Genomic DNA, 19420 nt, shown 5'->3' with positions numbered 1-19420 from the left:
TTCTGCTGAAAGAAGTTAGCCGTCAGCATCCACCATCCACATTTCTAAAAAAAAAAGTATTTTATGCTTTTTTATGATTAAGTGTTTTAATTTCCATAAATGATTAGAGGTTCCTGATAGAGTAGAAAGCAGAATGGGTAGAATAACACACTAACAGTCTCATGGTTGAATACTGTAAAAAACAACTTAAAAGCAGTTCATTTATTTGTTGTTGAGTTTATGTCTGTTTATTCAATATTTAACAGCAAAAATGCTTTTGAATCAGAAATGTTGCTTATTTTGACAATATGTAGTTTGTTTAAAATGTGATTAATTGTGAATAATTAATTACCTTGATTCAATATTTTTTAATCAGGTTTCACCACTAGTTATTATAAACAAACATATTTTAAAACCAAAATATGTTGTGCACCTGAGTGGCTACATAAAAAAAATGATGATGGAAAACAGGAAAAAGTGAGTGAGGTCATCATAATTCATGCATGAATTGATTGCTAATTTATAAAATGTCCTCATGCAGTCTTTAATAATTTATTTTTTTTGGATTACTTTTTTTTCAGGCTACATTTACAATATGAATATAGATGATTATCTTGATTAGAATGTAGGGGGATTCTAATGCTTGAGCTCTATCTGCTATTACTGTCAGAACCACTGGACTGGTAATCTGTTTTTTAAGTTGTCATGGTTATTAAGTAGAGTGGGTGATGGATAGAGGTCTGTGAATCTGTGATTCAACTGGTGATGCTCACACGTTCCTCAGATCTCATTAGGAGACCTCAAAGGTAATTAGAGACCAGTGACCTTTATCCGGAGGGTATGTCACGGGCCGTGCCTTTAATTCACCTACGACATCACAGATTTATTCACTCATATTTGACCAGCTAGAAATGAAATCTGTTAACCAAACGGTAAAGAAGAAGAAAAATTCAACAGTCTAGATTTGAATATTTTTGCCTCCCACTATCTTTTACATTCACGTTGTAAAAACAACTTAAGTCATTATATTTAGCTCTTAATTTCAACCTTAATCTTAGTCATCTGGTATAAATTCACCAATCAGGCGCAATGCCTTAAGCATTGACAGGTGAACTGAACAAGAATGATTATCTCTTCATAATGGAAACTATTACGATGAAATATTTTAGCCTGTGAGTTAACATTTTGTTCTAAAAGCAGAAAAAAGGTTGAGAGTAAAGATTTACTCCCAGTCTCCATTGCAAATGTGCACAATTCTTTGTTGGTATTTTTGCTAACACTGAATAAACAATTTCGCAATTGTGGCGTTTCCATTAAAGAAGAAATGCAGTTAAAATCCCATGTAAGCAGTGATGTCAGTAACGCGTTAATTTGTAACGCGTTACTGACGTCGGACCACTTTTTTCAGTAACGAGTAATCTAACGCGTTGCTATTTCAAATCAGCTACAGTTACTTATCAAAATCACTGTCCGTTACTATCTTCTTTTGTTATTTACCGTAATCGTATTTCCTCTACTCGTCTTGTCGAGTGACCGACGTCTCTATGCGACAGAAAGGTAAACAATGGAGGAAGATTTTGTTGGTGGAAAAACTGGAACTATTTTAAGTTTCTGTCGCCAAGTCCGATTCTTATAAGCGGCTTTGGGCTTCATTTTTTTTAAGTCGCTTGCAAATTTAATGAGTGGCGGGTTGCGCCTTTTCGCTCGCGAAGTTGCTCATTTGGGCTTGGAATAAGCAGAGACTCATAATAAATCCCAGAATTTGTCCGTCATTAAGGTAGTTTTACTCAGTCTCTCCCTGTCCATCATTTCCTGGATGATCCGTCCCGCTGTGTCTTTGTTAAGGTCAAGTTAATATATTACCTCTGAATGACGTCGAGCATCGCTTTGCGCTCCAGAAAACGGCAAACAACGAGACCAATATGAACAGCGCAATAAACGTGAAAACAGCCACGAACAAACGTGTCCGTAGTTGCCAATAATTATAATGGCAACTTAACGCCATTATAATTATTAATATTACGATAAGTGTCACAAATCTGTGCAGCCATCTGAGTTGTGGAGCTGCAGGAGGAGCTCTGTGCGCTGAGCTTTGACACCAAACGCAGGGCCGTAACGCAGAACCTGGAGGCTGGGGGGAGAGGGGGGCTTTAAAATCCTTCTTAGAGTTTTCCAGACAACAGTGGACCACACAAATTATTCACGTTTTTATTTTTTTGTACTGTTTTTTGTACAATCTCCTCTTCAGTTCAACCTTATCAGTGGAGACACATTGTTGATGTTACCATTATAAAATAGCTTACAATTAAGTTTTGGCAAAGCTCAATGTGATTTTCACAGGAGGCGGAGCGTTGTTGTTAGCAGCTGCTGAAAGTAACTAAAAAGTTACTTTTAATGTAACTTAGTTACTTTCCAAATCAAGTAGTCAGTAATATAACTAAGTTACTTTTTCAAGGAGTAATCAGTAGTCCGATTAAAGTTACTTTTTCAAAGTAACTATGCCAACACTGCATGTAAGTAAATAAGTTTGTTCATGTGATAAGTCACTTAAAAAAAAAATTAAATAAACATGCAGCACCATCATCCTCCAACCACTTCCTGTTGTTTTCTTCGATGCAGTACCTGCAGTAAAGAGCAATAAAGAATACTGTAGGTGTTAAATTTTGAGGTAGTTCTAAGACGGTTCCAGTGTGCACATTAAAGCTTATTGAGTTATAGTTGGGGTTTAAACCATTCAAATAGGAAGCTATAAGTGCTTTTAGAGGAGGTCTCATGTACTTGCTGAAGATATTCACCATAAACCTTATCAAACCCCCAAATAATCAATAATCTAATAATGTTAAATCCACTACTTAGATCCTATTCATTCATCCACAAGTAAGAGGACTTTTTTTTTTACTCATCTATGCCGACCTTGAACTTTTCTATGAAGAAACTGGTATTGGATTAGCAAAACCGATGTTCAGTACTAAATTGCGTTTTGGACTCAGGGGACTTTTATTTATGCTGCCAACATAAACCTGGTGAAGTCATCACAGACAATAAGAAAAAAAGACATTTATTTTCATAACAATCACATATTTTAATGACATTAAAGTAAAGGTGTTACAGGACTGTACAAGACCAGCCCTAATCTAACCCTGGCCTGTCCAAAGCTAATGATAATGTGCCGGTCTATCATTGATCAAACCAGTAGCTATGGACATAGACTCCTGCAACAAGGAAGTAGCCACCATTGGGTACGTAACAGTCTTTAAAAAAAACAAAACGTTTTTGCTGTCAGGTGAAGCTCAGGACAAAATCTTAAAACTCATTCCACATTTGTTGCACTTCTGAAAAACATCAACTCCTACATCCTTGTGACTCACAGTCCTTTACTGACCATGTACAAAATAACACATTGTATAGAAGAAATATAAGTGACTAACAATCACAGAGACTACACTGAAATTACAGTATGAGTAATAAACTCTCATGCTGTATTTTATTCAATCATTGATTTTACTTTTAACAGATGCTGAACTGGTGGGCGTTGGATGGCCATCTCTCATATGGATTTTAATGGAGTGAAACACTTGTGTGCGTGTGCATGTGTGTGCGTGGATGGAAACTTCCAGTATTCCCCCAGAAAATGATATTACATAAGATAAGTGGGATGTTTCATATGGAGGCCCGAAAGCGGTGTAGATGGTGGTGTACAGAAATAAAAGAGAGTGAGCAGAACATTATGTGTTGCTGTAGGGGGGCTACACAATGAGAACAGCTAAAAAACACTAGGTGTTATTAAAGCTTTCCTAGTTGTAATGATTCAGAGGGAAGCGAGCAATTTTTCTGACAACTTCTGAACAAAAAAAACCACGTCAAGTTGGAATGGGAATGGCAGACGGAAGCTGCTGTTGGAGAAGTTATGGGAAGAAAAACTCTGTAAAACCGAAGGAAGAAAAACATGTAATGAATTCAAATATTCTCCCATTGTGCAAAAGAATGCATCACATTGATATTTCTTTCTTCGGCTAATTAATGTAGCCATTTCTGTGAACCCGTAATCTCCTCTGCTTGCTTTTGGTATTCTTAGCCACCACTTTTTACCTGCTCAGAGAAATGCACACAAGCCAGTTGTATCTCTTTCCAAGGACAGCGGCGTGAGGTCACGCATGCCTGGAATATGCTAACATCCAAACAGAATAGCACTGAATCAGACTGAAACAATAGTCAATGTGAGCGTTCAGATGCCTAACAAAGCATTGTGTGTAGAAAGAGCTTTGTAATAAATCCAGGCATCCATAAATATTAAACAACATGTCTTCTGAAACACTGATACATGTTGCAAATTGGCAAATATTATGCCTGAATGCTTTTCCACAGTGACATGTACGACCCTCGTTACAGTGACAAATCTACTGTGTGTTGATTGATAGGATTATTATGCTTCTTCTTTCCAAATCTATTCGCTGTGAGGGTTTTCAAAGCAAAGGAAGAAAATATACATTTCTTATACTGCAATCTGTCCCAAGAGAATGCCAGTCATTATACCATCAATCAGAACATTTTTCAGACTGAAAAATTTGTTTAAGTCTTACTTGATTCCTTCTTGGCTGTGAGCCTCGGAGAACAGGAGCTGTGTTTCCATTACAAATGTGTGAAAATCTTTGTCTTTGTCGGTTTTCTGCTAATGTCAAAAAATCTATTTTGCAATTGTGGTGTTTCCATTAAATAAGAAATTAAATTAAAATCATATGTGAAGAAGTCTGTTGACACAACAAGTTTATAAAAATAAGGGCAGCGATAGATGTAAACATTTACATGACATTTAATTCAGCAGTGGAGCTAGCGCTCATCGTATGTCAGCGTCAGAGGAGACGTAGGCATCGTATTCAGGAGTTGGAGAGACAAACCCCTTATAAATGGAAGCAGCTACATGTGCAGGGTTTGGGGCAAGTTGTAGTCTGTGATTTTGCTGAAGAGCTATGGATTCAACAGGTTGGAATAACACACAACTTTTTATAAATAGTGTGATGCTGCGAGAGCTTTGCTGGAGCCAGAAGCACACTGTCTAATACTACCTCTTCCTGTTATCCTCCTCAAAGTTTCCACCAGTAGTAACATCCAGTTGTTGATCATGTGACTTGTGTAATACAAAAAACCTTTTTCCAGATTTTGCAGTTGTGCAAAATACATCTATTTTGAGAAAGCTGAAAAACCACCTCACCCTGGCACAAAAACCTTTTAACAAAAATATGTTTTTTTTGTTGTTTTTTTTAAATGTCATGTTCCCTTTAAGTGAATTTATTTTTGGAATTGTGCAACTCTGTGGTTCATGGAAACACAGCTTATGACATTGAGCTGCTAACAGGATTTTACAGAACTGAATAGCAAACAGTATTTAATAATCACACAATGTGTACAACTCAAGATGTTAGGGGGCAATGAGTTGGACTGCAGATGTTCTAGACAGTTAAACAGTCTGATAAATACCACTTTTCAGTCAAATTTATGTCAGGTTTTCTGATGACAAAAGTATTAAAATGTATGAATTAAAATTCAAAAAATAAAGCAGCTGCTGTTTTACTAAGTCAGTAGGAATAGCATATAGTTTGTGAGCAAAATCAAGAGGGAGCAAAATGATACTAGACAGATGGCACAATTAAAATTAAATGAACTATTTATCAATTTAAATTGATTTTATTAGGCCATTGGCATATAGTCAGCACCAGATGCTTACAACACCCCAAACTATCACATATTCTATGAAATCAGAGCAAATTAGTCCATAAATGAAGCAAAGGAAAGAAATGGAATGACTGAGTTAGAATCCTTGGGTGTCTGGGTTCTGGCTTTTGTTTTTGTGTTGATTATTTTCTTCTTGTATAGGTCTTGGAAAATTCATGGCATTCCTTTCTATTCATTATTCACAGTATGGTGTTGCCATGTTAGTTAATTCTTTGTTGTCTAGTTTTGTTATTTATTTTTGTGTTCTGTTCTCTGTTAGTCTGAGAAAAAGCAGCTCCTTGTTCTACGGTTCATTCATCCATAGGGACTGGGCTCTTGGCTGTTGAGAAGCAAATGCTTCCTAGAGGTGGTGAAATTTGAAATTTTACCCAATTGATAACATTTGTCCATGATTTTCGTAAAGCCAATTCAACCCTAAAAAGCTTCCTCCAGTGTGAAAAGCCCTAGTGCGAACCAGGCAGCTGTTCACGTTAAATCAATATTTAGAAGCATCACCAACACTCACTTCCTCTGCTGCCATTGCTGAAACTACAATAGCGCAGAAAATTGACATTGTTGTTCACAACTTCTGTTTGCGGACTGGCTGAAGTTCTACCAGAGAACTTTAGGTCAATGGGAGAAATCCCAGACAGAGAAATGAAAGGAGATGAGAATCAAGCAAAACTGCACAGGAAATCAATGGCCAGGTGAGGACTTTATCAAAAGTTTCATTTTATTTGAAAATCATTTAAGCCCACAGTTATTCATGCTGGTCATTTAGGTTTAAAGAATTCTTTTAATGTTTTTTTCTGACTAAAGGTAATATTAGCTGTTTGGAGGGATCCAGTCAGAGACTACTTTAATCTGATGACACATCTACTGATGGAGCTAAAAACCATAAACAACTTTTCTTTTCTAATTTTACTGCTGTTTTTTTTTTTCCATTGTTGCAAATGCAAAGAAATTATTTTCTGCCTCCAATCATTACTGGCTCTTTTCCATCAGGACAGTTGAAACATCCCTTTAAATTCACTTTACAGCACCTGCTTTGAAGGTCACGGTCCATCTTAGGAACATGACTTACAGATGAACAGAATAATGATCACTAAATGGGAGACGTCTCTTATATCCCACAGCAAAAAAAAAAAAGTCTTACATGCAAAGGTCAAACATAAAGAAACATGCTTCCTCACTTGTAAAGAGAAATTGTGCTGCCGTCTAATGGCGGACAGATTGCATTCAACTACTCAAGGCTACAGAAGAAGAAAAAAACCTCTGACAGTCATCTCAGCAGTTCCTCCCTTCACAAAGAATAACACATCGATTTGAGCTGTACATCCTTCGTCCATGTGTGGGCGGACACACAGAAGCATGAGGTAATTCAATGGCGGTGTCGGAGAAACTCAAAGTTAATTCATACAACGACTAGACCAAATTGTCACAACGGCACCAAGGACAAACTCTAAACCACAGTAAATTTGATATGAAGAGGTACTTGAAGAGATGAGTCTAGGTTTGTGGCAGAGCTTTGTACAAACACACAGCACATAAAACAGGGAGTCGATGACCGATGGCAAGGCCAAAAAAAAACTCGGACAGGATAAATACATTCCTACAAGGGCGATCTTTACATTCATACTTTACATTCAAGTCACTAAAAGTCATTTGTGTGCTGGTGAATTGAAAAATGGGAAAATTAGGGTAATTTTGTGCAAAATCAAGACCTATGTAACTCAAATGTGTGTGGGCGTGTGTGTGTGTGTGTGTGCCATGATGTTTAGAAGTAGTTCCTATAATGAGCCCAGCAGATGCACAGATCCACCAGGTGTTTGCTAATTGTTCCTGGCTAGTCTGAAGGAGCTGAGTGGGAGGGTCTCGGAGAAGGGCTGCGCTGTAACACACAAGCTTGAAAACTCCACCTCAGAGGAGGAGCTTCATCCTCAAATGCGGTGCAAGGTCCACTGATGTGAGAGGTTGCCATGGGAGATTCAAGGATTTCTCAAACATGCATGAAAGAAGGGTAGTTACTGCTTCATAGCTCACACCCCACAGGACTCACAATAGTACACACCTTTTCTTCTCCAGGTAAACAATATTTCAGATGTCCCAAACAGTGGTATAGTTTGATGTGTTTCTTGAACTAAAGTGGATTAGTTGTTGCTTTTCTTTGCCTCACTGTGTTTGCAGATCCGTTCACTCACCCATGCCGCCAATGATGACAAAGTTACAAACTGGCAACAATCGTGGATGTCCTCAAGCCTCCTTTGTAAATTTTTATTTCTCATCAAGAAGTCATTAATGTTTCAAGACGTTCCATCATTAGGCACAGTATTCTCAGCAGCACTTTCCTCATGTGTGAAGCCATTTGATGATAACCAGGTGGTTTATTTAACGATCACAAGTACATCTGCTAAACTTTGACATTGAAAGCGACTTGACTGGGACTTTTTGTACTGTTTCACCACTGCAGACATTATGAATCCACCGACAAGAAGTTTGCTGATTATTTTGAGCTCAGTAAGTGTGTTTTTCATCAAAAGCCTTTCTATTATTAGCCCCACCTCTTCTTTTCATCAAAAGAAGTCGTTATATGTTGGAGAAATCTCATAAAGATGGAAACGAACGGCGAAAAACATCTCCCAAACTCCTTTGATGCTTCCGCGGCGCGGCTAACCCAGTTACTCAGGGCCTCCTATTAGCTCGGAATAACATTAAGAGTGATTAAATCACCTGCGATTTTGTCATGGCAAGACACACTCTTTTGACCTGATTGCATGCTCCGTTATTTTGGCTCTCTGACTACTGAAGTCGCTATATTTAGAATTTCGACAATCAGCGGCGCTGCCACAGATGTACCTATGATTACTCTGATTAAAACATTTTTGGGAGCATAAAAAGACGACTGAGAGCCGAGTGCAGTCTCCTCTCTGTTCCCTCTCCCTGCCAGGACATTTGCTCTCGCTCATCTTTGCAGCTGAATATCAAACACCTAGGCAGTTGGCAGCGATAAAAACTGGACGAGACATGGCAGAGGGAGCAGCTGTGAGAGGAAAATAAATCAGTTAACTGGTCTGACTTGGGGAAACCACCTGTGACGTACAGTTAGAAATGAGACCAAAATGGGCAACTTCAATCCGTTGTAACATAACAGATGCTTTAAGAGGAAGTTCCAGGAAGAGATTCATTTTAGCGTTCTCCTGGAGTCTGATGGGCATATTATCAGATGAAGGCTCGGCAGGAAGCGTAGAATATATTAGAAATCCTTCCAGTTACAATTAAAAGGGCAAAACTTGAGACAGGAATACATTCAGATTCAGCTATGTCGCAAACATATCCTGACTTCTAGTCTTAGAAGTTAGCTAAGCACTGTCTTCAGTGCTTGGTGGTTGTAAATCTCTCCGATGTAGCAGAGCCATAAATAAGGGAACTTCTTGACTTGGAGCAGCTGCATACCATACAGTTGGTCCACAATGGCCAGACGGTGGAAGCCGAAGCAGCAGTTGGTGAAAGCGGAAAGCATCAGGGCCCCTGTGCTGGTTCATGACAGTCCAACACTTGGTGTGAACATGATAATTAAAACAAAGTATATTTGACCTTCTTGGTGCTTTCATGATATGAACAATTTAAAGTTTGCACATTTTAAATTGGACTTTTTTTTCTTTATTTTGAAAATTGAGTACGGAAAAATGTTCTAAAACCAGTTCTAGTAGATCATAAACCAGAGAAACCAGCCACATATCTCTCTAGAAGGATTCATTTCTAATTATGTCAACAATATATTGCCTAAAAAGGATTAAACTGGCCTTGGATACAGTTAGTGAACTCTGTTGGTTGAAACTTTGACGAGCCCTCCAACCTGATCCAGTTACTGACCAGCAAAACCCCTAACATCTGCTGAAGTTGAACCGATGTTGAGGCTCATGCATCACTTCTTCCTGTCTGTACTGGTTGGAGCCCGGTTGTTCCTCAGGCAGCCCTCACATCTGTGATCCGTCACCCACATTATCACCCGAGCCTCAAGACCAGGGATTTAGACAGCTGTGCTCTCCAGCTGTGATTTGTGAAACTCATTTCAGTCTCGACTGTCTGTCGGGTTGCGGCGCATCGTTCCTCCCTGCAAATCTGTGCTCTTTGGACTCAGAGTCGCTCGGCACTACTTATCTGCTCGGACGCCGCTGGGCTCAAATTAGTCGGCAGAAAGCTTTGATGTCAAGAGGCCGAAAGGGAAGAACGCATTAAACTGGTAATAGAGCCGTTTAGATTGGCAGGTGCAGAGAACGAGCAGCCGCCGTGACTTTCTGTTCACACACTGAAAGAAAATAGGGGAGTGCCCAAATATCGAGTCAAAAATATATTTAAAAACTTATGAGAAGATGTTTAACATCAGACTTGCATCTCGTCTGACCCACAATCAAACAAGTTCAATTGAGAAATAAACTGTAAAGACTCATACAGATCCATTTCTGACTACAGTCTGACTGGGTTCAGCTGTTTACAGTTAATTCTTTCCAAAGGCCTTTTCCCCACAGAAAAATGCCAATTTATATTGAGAAATAAACTGTAAAGACTCATACAGATCCATTTCTGAATACAGTCTGACTGGGTTCAGCTGTTTACAGTTAATTCTTTCCAAAGGCCTTTTCCCCACAGAAAAATGCCAATTTATACAAATAATATACATTTTATGTGACATTCTTAGGGCTGTAAATGGTAACATATTAACTAGGCCTGTTGCTGTAAACAACAAATCAATTAATTGCATAATAAATTTAATCAAGCTCCATAATTTCCATTTGCATGATTTATTGTTTTTCCTCTTTTTTCTCTTTCTATGAAAAACTGGATGATAAGAGAATTAAGTCTGGTGTTTTGATCTCAACTAGCCCTTGTTTTTTTAAAGACAGTTTTGTTTATAGGGACTTAATAATTAATTAATTTACTTATTTGTTGTTTTGTTTATTTTGGATAATTAAGATATATTCTAGTTCCAGTGTTAAATGTTCATTAGAATTGAATAAATTCATCGATTTTTGAGAATGTCTTGTTGCATTATTTATGCATTATCATTATATTGCTTGAAAATGGTCTCAAAACAACAATGTTATTGTTTAATGCGATAACTTCTGGGACAATTTATCATCCAGCAAAATCTGTTATTGTATCTGGTCTGTCGTTAATGCATGTGATTAATCTAAAAAGATTAATACATTAACGTTACATGATGCAGCATTTTCTATTATTGCGTGAAAGCGTCTCTCCCATGGAGCGTTACTTGGTTCACAACAGCTCATTACACAGCCTTGTACTGCGGTCAAAAATTCAGAGTGGCAAATAATGAAAAGATGAGTGAGGAGAGTCAGATTGTTGTGCTCTGCGGTAAACTTTGCTTTAGAAAACACGGCGGTTGGAGCGAACGCCACACAAGCTGAGGCAACAAATCTCGATGCAGTCATCCAACCCCGTCCTCGGTTCCTTGTCTTTCCACCCTTCTATCAGATTACCGTCAGCAAAAGAACAGAAACACCACAACGGACGTTTGGATAAAACCAAGGTGGAATGTTGCCTAATTTGCAATTATCCTTCCACTGAGGGACAATCAACTTATAGTTAACATTTCTAAATTACGTTTGAAGCTAAATGATGTCTTTTAAACCTCTCTGACTATGAAAGCCTGCAAAGCTGAGATGTTTGGTTTGAGACAACATGATTTCCTAAACATTTCTTGAAAATGTGGGCTTTCACATCTCAAGCTTACAAAGTTAATCACAGTGGCTAACTGATTAATCACAGAGCTGGAGTGGGATTAATCTGATTACATTTTTCAAATGACTGACAACAATAGAAATTACACAACTGCTGTACATTTACCCTCTTCTAAATATGTAGTCAGAACAACTGCTGAAATTACTTCATGCTACATTTGTTCACTTATGCACAGTCATACACCAACACACTAACCAGTAGGAAAGTTGGGGTTAAAGGTCATACCAGTAACACCGACAGTTAACGGGAGATGGAAGCTAGAATTGATCTGCATCACTGTTGGCTATTGGATAAAAACAACCAAAGTGTAGGAATAGCAAACTCACCTTTTACAAGCATAAAGCATTAAAAAAAAAACAACTTCACATGTTCAGAAAGGTCATGGAAGCTGAATTAAAGTCTGTCTTTGAATCAGATGAAACCCTACAGAGTCTGGTATTCAAATGCAGAGAGGTTCATATCAAATTATACAGTATCTTCATCCCTGCAAATCTCACACCACAGAATACATTATTTCTCCACAAATTGTCCTCAGTTGGACTCACAAATTGACACATTGAAATGTTTCAAGGCTTTTCATCAGAAAAAGCAAAGGGTTCTACTAGAAAGCCCAAATATTTTCTTTTTGAGAGCCTGTCAGTTCATTCATATACAAGCTATTCTCACATGGCTGCCAACCAAAACGAGTTCCTGCTCTTTCCTTCCATGGTGAGTGAACTGACTACAGACTACAGTATTGTTAAAAAACCTTGAATTCCCCCGATTTTCTTTCCTTTTTTTTCTTATTTTTTTCACAGAGTGAAGGTTTCACAAATAAAGCAATATATTAAATCATTGGTAATCCTTGCAGAGTAGCATGTTTTGTATACTCCTATCTCATTCTAAAGAAGCTGTAAACTACGTTTTCTATTCTAGCTTTTATTTCTCATATCGATCTAAAACCTTAACAAAAAGCAGTGAACTTTCCCTTTGGGTCAGAAGCTGTGAATTTATCAGCTTCAGCCTCATGAGCCAGCAGCAGGGCCCACACCTTCACCCTCCCTCCCTCTAGGTTTTGGGCCGCCACCCCAACTAGCTAGATGGTTGGACTTGGACAAAATTGGGTGCTGAAACAGGAAACTGAGCCAAAACACATTCACAGTGGTTTTAGAATTTATTAAGACGGATAAGAGTAAAGTTATGGATTGTCCTTAAATTATGGACCTCAGCTGTTTAAGAAATGCATCATTTATAAGCCGAAACAACCAATTCTCCCTAGAAGAGGCCCATCGTCCCGCAGTCATTATGCCAGACATTTACTGATGGTTCCGAAAAGAATCTGGTCTATTGTGGGCTAATTATGAAGTTACACAGTTAAACATTAACAACAGTAATTTGAGTTATATGGTTTCACATAAGAGAAAAAAAGGTGTTCATGTTTCAACATATTATTCATTCATTTATAAATGTCACAGTTTCACACTAAATATGTAGCTGCAAACTAAATATTTAGTTAGTATGCTAAATATTTAGCTTAGAGATAAATATCTCCATTCAGCTATTTAGATATAAGCTAAATGTTTAGCTTGTTTCTAAATACTTAGCTTGGATCTAAATATCTCTATGCTAAAAGCTTTAAGCTGTATTTAGCTTAGAGCAAAGTATTTAGTTGCAAGCTAAATTCCAAATTTAGCCGCAAGCTTAATAATTATCATTGAGCTAAATATTTAGCTTCATATTAAATATTGAGCTAACTTGCTAAATACTTTATTTGAAGTATTTTTCATTGACTTGTGCAGGACTTATAGAAAATCCAAACAAAATTCAAACATTCCCATCTATTTTTTATTATTTATTAATTTTAAAAAATGGCAGTTTACAAAATGAAAGCGCAAAATCAGCACTGTGGCACTTGCGCTGATGATTAGTGTATGTTTACCTCTGTCTTCAATGTTGTCTAATTAATTGTTAATTCAACTTTTGAATGAGAAACATTTCTGCTCTAGTTTTAGTCCTGGTTCATTTCTTTACATGTTAAAGTTCACATCCTCACTGTCCTTAAGACCTTGACTCGAGAAGAGGACCATTCATTATGTCTTATGCAGGCACAAATAAGGTCAAGAGCAATGCTGTTTTAAGAAAGGTTTTTTGTGTAAAACATCTGCAAACATAAAAAAACAAAAAAGTTTAGAGAATAAAAATATTGACACATACCAGGATCTGACTTGGAGAATGTGTCCACATCCAGCAGACTCCTGAAGAAGGAAGCAGAAATGTAAGTAAAAATGGGTCACTCTGACTTTCCTCACTGTGATCTGACGTTGAATTCATTCATTAACATTTCCAGAATCCCATGTGGATCTTTTCTCTTCATTCTATTTTTTTGAGAGTTCCCCCAAAAAAGCCTCGGCTAAGCCCCCAAAGCGCGGCTATGAGCAGATTTAGATGTTTCCACAAAATGACTCTGGGGAACCAGCCATCAGAAAGAATGTGTAATATGTCTCCATGAAATGAGTGCAGTATTGAACTAAATAAAACGTGGCTATCACAAAGGCCCAATAATACATTCCGGAAGGAGCTGATGAAACTGGCTTTGATCCACAGAGAAAAGCAAGTCAATGTCAGTAATGCAGTGGAGTTAACTGTATTAAAACCAAGGTGGAATAAAAGGGAATCATTACTCTAATTTAACTCCACTGGTATCCACAATTTGGCAGCATTTCACATGTGAAACGTGATTTTTTTAAAAAGGCCCACACATTATGAAACAGACAGTGGTGAAAAAGACAATTTACATTGTCTCACATTTGACGGTCTTTTTACATGAGAACAGGAAATTTTTTTTCATCTTGAGGGGAAATTTAAATCATTTTAGGGCCTGAAGAAACTAACAGAATCACTTCAAGAACACCAAATCTGAAGTAGTCTGAGTATCTTAGTACACTTGACGTAAGGCAAAAGTAACAAGTAAATTTTCAGCAAGAATTAATTTAGAAAATGTACCAGGTCAACTGGTAGATTATCCCAATTAACACTAGGAAGATATCTTACTATGAGTGAAAAAATGCCAGCTGAACTTGTACTAGTGTATCATAACCCTGTACAAACCTGTATTTTTCTAATTAAAATTTTTCATTACTTTTAAGGGTGCTCTCATCACACATCAGTTTAACAGGGGACGTATGTGGCAAAAGAAACTCGACTTCCATATTACAAGAAAATCAGCCACCATCTTTAAAAAGCACAGCAACAAATGATCTCCACCGGCTGCTCTGATGCTTAAAACTTGGAGGCGTTAATGCGCCTCTAACACTCTGTCAGGATATCACTACAAGTTCTCTTTACTGATCCGGAGACATTCTCACAAGTAATAAGACACATTAAAGTGCTCATTAAAGCACAATCTAAACGTGGAGAAGAAGCTAGCTGGTGGCAAGCTAATAGATGCTAACGCTGGAAAATGTAAATATGATCCACGCAAAAGTTTGTTTCAAAGTTTTGTTTCTGTCAACAAAGATATTGGAAGAAATTGCAAAAAAAAAAAAGGAAAAAAAAGGGTTCATCTGTGATATAGCAATGCTAAAAGGGGCCATGGGATGTCTGTTGACCGTCTGTGTTTTTGTGTTTAGCTTTCATTTTTCCCGCAAAGATGTCTGTGATTTTTGGTCAATAAATATGGTTAGAATAAAAAAAGTAGAAATCAGAAAAATAAAAACCAGAAAATTTAAATTTGGAAAAAAAAAAAACTAAATTTGAAAAAAAATAATAATTTTTATAAGACCCTGTTAAAAGGATTTATTGGAGAAGGTTTCATGTCTTTGTGGATGTTACCGATTCAGGGATGGCTGTTGTACTGAAGCCCCACGAGAACCGTTACTCCACTGAACTTCAAATCTTTTAGGACCGTTTGAAGGAGATTCAGTGAATACCACAGAGGAAAAAATAGTTTGCCTGCCTACAGTTTTTTATATTCAATGTTTCAGATCACCAAGGAAATTTTAATATCATACAACGATAACAAAATACAGTTTTTCTTAAATGATGGACGAAAGACATTGCCACGGAAATTATCCTGGGAAAATGTTGTGGATCCCACTGTGTAATACTAAAGCAGCAGCATTTAGAAAAATATGACAATAGACACGGTGGTGGCGGTGTGATGATGTAGGACAGCTGTAGTGAATTAGTTCTTGCCATAATTGTTGGAATCATGAAATCCTGATGGAAAATATTCAGCCATCAGTTCAAGATCCTATGCAAGCTCAACCAAAGCACACCATCAAGAGCATCTCTAAAATAAAACCTCAGAAATGGCCTAGTCAAAGTCCAGACATGAATGTGATTGAAATGCTGGGGGAAGAGCTTAAAAATGATGGTCCTGCTTAAAAATCCTCCAATTTACCTGAATTTAAAATATTCTTCAAAGAAGAGTGGGGCTAAAATTCCTCCATAGAAATGTTAAAAGAATCATTGCCGGTTATGAAAAACCTTTTGAGTTGCACAACTAATTATAAACATGAGGAGTGATTATTTTTTTCAATCTTGTCCAGGTTAAAGAAAAAAAAAAAACAGAAACTTTTTTTACTCAGGCTGTCTTTGCCTGATAATCAAAACGGGTTGATAATCAGAAACATTTAAGTCTGACCAAAAAAAAGCAAAAGTGGAAAACACAATTATGGCACTTTCAGCATATCGTATCACATGGCACACATTAGGCATTTCACATTTGAACCCTGCACTAAAATACAGCCAGACATTTGAGGAAAGTGGAGGAAACACGGCAAACCTAATCATCAACATGTTTTCTAGTTGTGAGCTCAGTTTGGGCTCTCAGGTGCCGGGGCCCCGTCTAACTCAGGTGTCTCAAATCTCGTCGAGATCCCAGGAGGATCTCGACGGCTATTCATAATTCAGGAGCGAGCTGGAAGACAGTGAACACACCGCCAGGCGAGAAGAAGACATGCTGGAAGGAAGAGAGACGGAGGGGAAAAAAACCTGCTGAATTTAGCTGAATTCTGTCGCTTTGTCTTCTGATCAGTGGAGGAAGAAAAGTGTTGATTTCTAGGACAATCCAATATCATTGATTATTAATTGTGAACCAAGTTAAACTGGGAATATTTGAATATTTTTCCCATGCTCTGAAGAGCAGTGGGGATCCTCTGGCTATTGGACTGAATTCAATAAAATGAAGAAACTAAAAGGTTAGATAGATAGATAGATAGATAGATAGATAGATAGATAGATAGATAGATAGATAGATAGATAGATAGATAGATAGATAGATAGATAGATAGATAGATAGATAGATAGATAGATAGATAGATAGATAGATAGATAGATAGATAGATAGATAGATAGATAGATAATAATAATAATAATAAATCTTCTCCTACCTGCAGGACACAGTAACTTCTATTTTAGTTGCAGGGACTCTGGTGTTCAGAGGGTCGAATTCGCCTATTGAAGCCATCATCTCGCCTCACGACGCTGATGATCATCCGCAAAAAGCGCCTGGAAATCCGGACGAGTGGAAAGATGGGACGGTTCAGCACTCGGATCGTGATCGCAGTAAATCCATGGCTGAGATCTGCCTCTGGGTTTTCACCTGCGGAGGCGGGAGAGGAAGAGATTGGGTGGAGTGGGGAGAGTGAGTGTGGGGGGCGGCTGTGGTTGGGGGGAGAGACCGACGGTAGGAGAGAGGCTGAAAGTTGGGAGGCAGATTTAAAGTTCATTCAGCTCCTCTGTCGTGTGCGGCGGTCGGCCACGCTGCGCTCCCAGGGTCTGTCCCGGCGGTGGTTCGGGAAGGAGGAGAGCGCCGCCCGCCGGTGGCTCCTGGCAGCAGCAACAGGAAGGTGCAGGTCGTTTGTCATCACCAGGCGCTGGTAAACTTTTTTTGTTCCACACGTTTTTGTATCAGACGTCTAATACACTCTAGGTTATATAGTTGCGAACGCCATGTTTTGACTTTTATTAATGTTTACTCAACCCCCTGACCTTTTCCGTTGCTTCCTGTCATCGGGATTCCCCCTCCTGTGCCAAAATCTATTTGGCTATTAATGCATTACAACAGTAGCGGTTTGAAAATCCTGTTTATTAGAAATACATCACAGTTTTTTTCCCCTTCTAACTGCATTTTGGGGTGAAAATACAGAAATTCTAATGTAGTGATATGCAGAAATCCACTAACATCATTTAAACCCTAAAAAATAAGTTTCTAGAAGAAGATTATCTACATATCTGTACAATAATTTATGGAATGAAGTTTATCTTTGGTTATGGTGTATTGGAGTGCCATTTGTAAAGTTACGCAGACAAAGTATTGACAGCAACATGGCTTATTTATTTAGCCAGAAAAATCATATTTTCACAATGTTATTCATACATTTATAAATGTCCTACCTAAATATTTAATTTACAAACTACATATTTAGTTTCAAACTCAATGTTTGGCCGGGCACAGAAAAAGTCAAATTAAATGGATAGCACTCTAAACAGTTAGCAAGCTAAAATATATTTAGCTATAGTTAGCAAGCTAAATATGTAGATTTCTTGTCAAATATTTAGTTAGGAGGTGAATTTTTAAAGTCTGAACAAAAATATCTAGTTTGAAAATATGTTGTCATCTAATTATTTAGTACATCAACTAAATATTTAGCCTGTCAGAGAAAGTCAAATTTAATGGTTAGCAAATTAAATATTTAGCTAGCAATCTAAACGATTAACTAGCTAAACAAATATTTAGGTTGCAAGCTAAATATTTAAATCTGAGCAAAATATTTAGTTTGGAAATAAACATTTAATTGTACACTTAACAAAATACTTATTCAGCTCAGAGTTAAACATTTAGTAAGGAACTATTTAATTTGTAAACTAGACGTTTAGTTTGTAAAATAAATATTTGGTTTACAAAGTAAATATTTATGTCCTGCAGCACCTGGAAAGTAGTTTGTGTGATGAGCTTAGCAGAAATAGTTCTGCCAAGTGTTTGCTAATTGCTTCTGGCTAGTTTGAAGGAGCTGAGTGAGGAAGAGGGAGGAGCTGCATGGAAAAGGTGGTGCTTTGTCCACACAGGGGGTTTTGAACCACTGAATGGTTTTTGAACCACTGAATGGTTGACATGGAGACTGAAGGGTTTCTTAGAGATGCATGAAATAAATAAAGAAAAAATAAAGACATTCTAACTCTTGAAAAGCTCAAGAATATTGATTTTACATAATACTGTTCCTTTAACTAGTTAATTATCAGTACTTCAGTTGGTTTCTGAACTTTCAAAACTGGGTTGAATATTATCTGACTATTTCTTCCCTCTCATCTGTACATTTTTTGCTGTTGCTTGAATAATGAAGCTTACTGTTCTACAAAATGTCCAAGTGCATCTTCACCAGGCCCCTAACTGCAGCAGACGTAAAGACAACACATAAACCAAAGCAGCACATTCAGGAAGTGAAGATAGAGTTTTTTTGCTGAACTTTCACGGTGGAGCGATCTTGACTGGAAACATGGGGAATGGAGAGCTGCATTATCCGGGACTGCAGGGCTGTGCCCAGAACATGATCGGTTCGCAGCAGCCGAGCAGCCTGTTCAACCTGCTTCCATCTGGAGGAAAAATAGAACTGCATCTGTAGCAGCAGACTTCACAGTGGTTTCCTTCATCCTGCTGAGAGACGACCAAATTCATCCTCTACACACTTCACTGAGATCCCGTGCTTGTTACTTGATTGATTTTTGTGTGTGTGCGTGTGTGTGTGTGTGTGTTTGGGGAGGGTTTCTGTAGATGTTTTACAAAGCGACTACTTATGTAAACTGTATAATTAATTCAAGGCCGACTCTAAAAATTCATAGATTTTTGCTAAAAGTAAAACATTCCACATAGAATAACGCTTTTGGTTACTGATGTTACAATTTCTATTTCTGTCTGTAACCAGTGTTTTTAAAACGTGGCATGTCTGCTATTAAATGCTACAGCTATTTTCTCTCCAGCACAAATCAG

The 19420-nt window shown here is 37.7% G+C and overlaps 1 protein-coding gene across 1 annotated transcript in view; it reads right to left on the bottom strand.

Annotated features, from left to right (window-relative positions):
- The window catches only part of LOC122826602 (copine-9-like), an 87340-nt gene extending 70179 nt beyond the window's left edge, over nt 1-17161 (bottom strand). The window contains exons 1-2 of the mRNA XM_044108713.1: nt 16824-17161; nt 13645-13685 (exon numbers count right to left, since the gene is read on the bottom strand). Coding sequence (XP_043964648.1) covers nt 13645-13685; nt 16824-16903 — 121 coding nt within the window. The 5' untranslated portion in view covers nt 16904-17161. The remainder of the gene's footprint in view (nt 1-13644; nt 13686-16823) is intronic.
- Nucleotides 17162-19420: the final 2259 nt, after the last annotated feature.

The sequence above is a fragment of the Gambusia affinis genome, linkage group LG01 (assembly GCF_019740435.1).
Source record: "Gambusia affinis linkage group LG01, SWU_Gaff_1.0, whole genome shotgun sequence".
Classification (NCBI taxonomy): Eukaryota; Metazoa; Chordata; class Actinopteri; order Cyprinodontiformes; family Poeciliidae; genus Gambusia; species Gambusia affinis.
The sequence above is the reverse complement of the archived record's forward strand: the minus strand, read 5'-3'. Positions and strand labels throughout refer to the sequence as shown.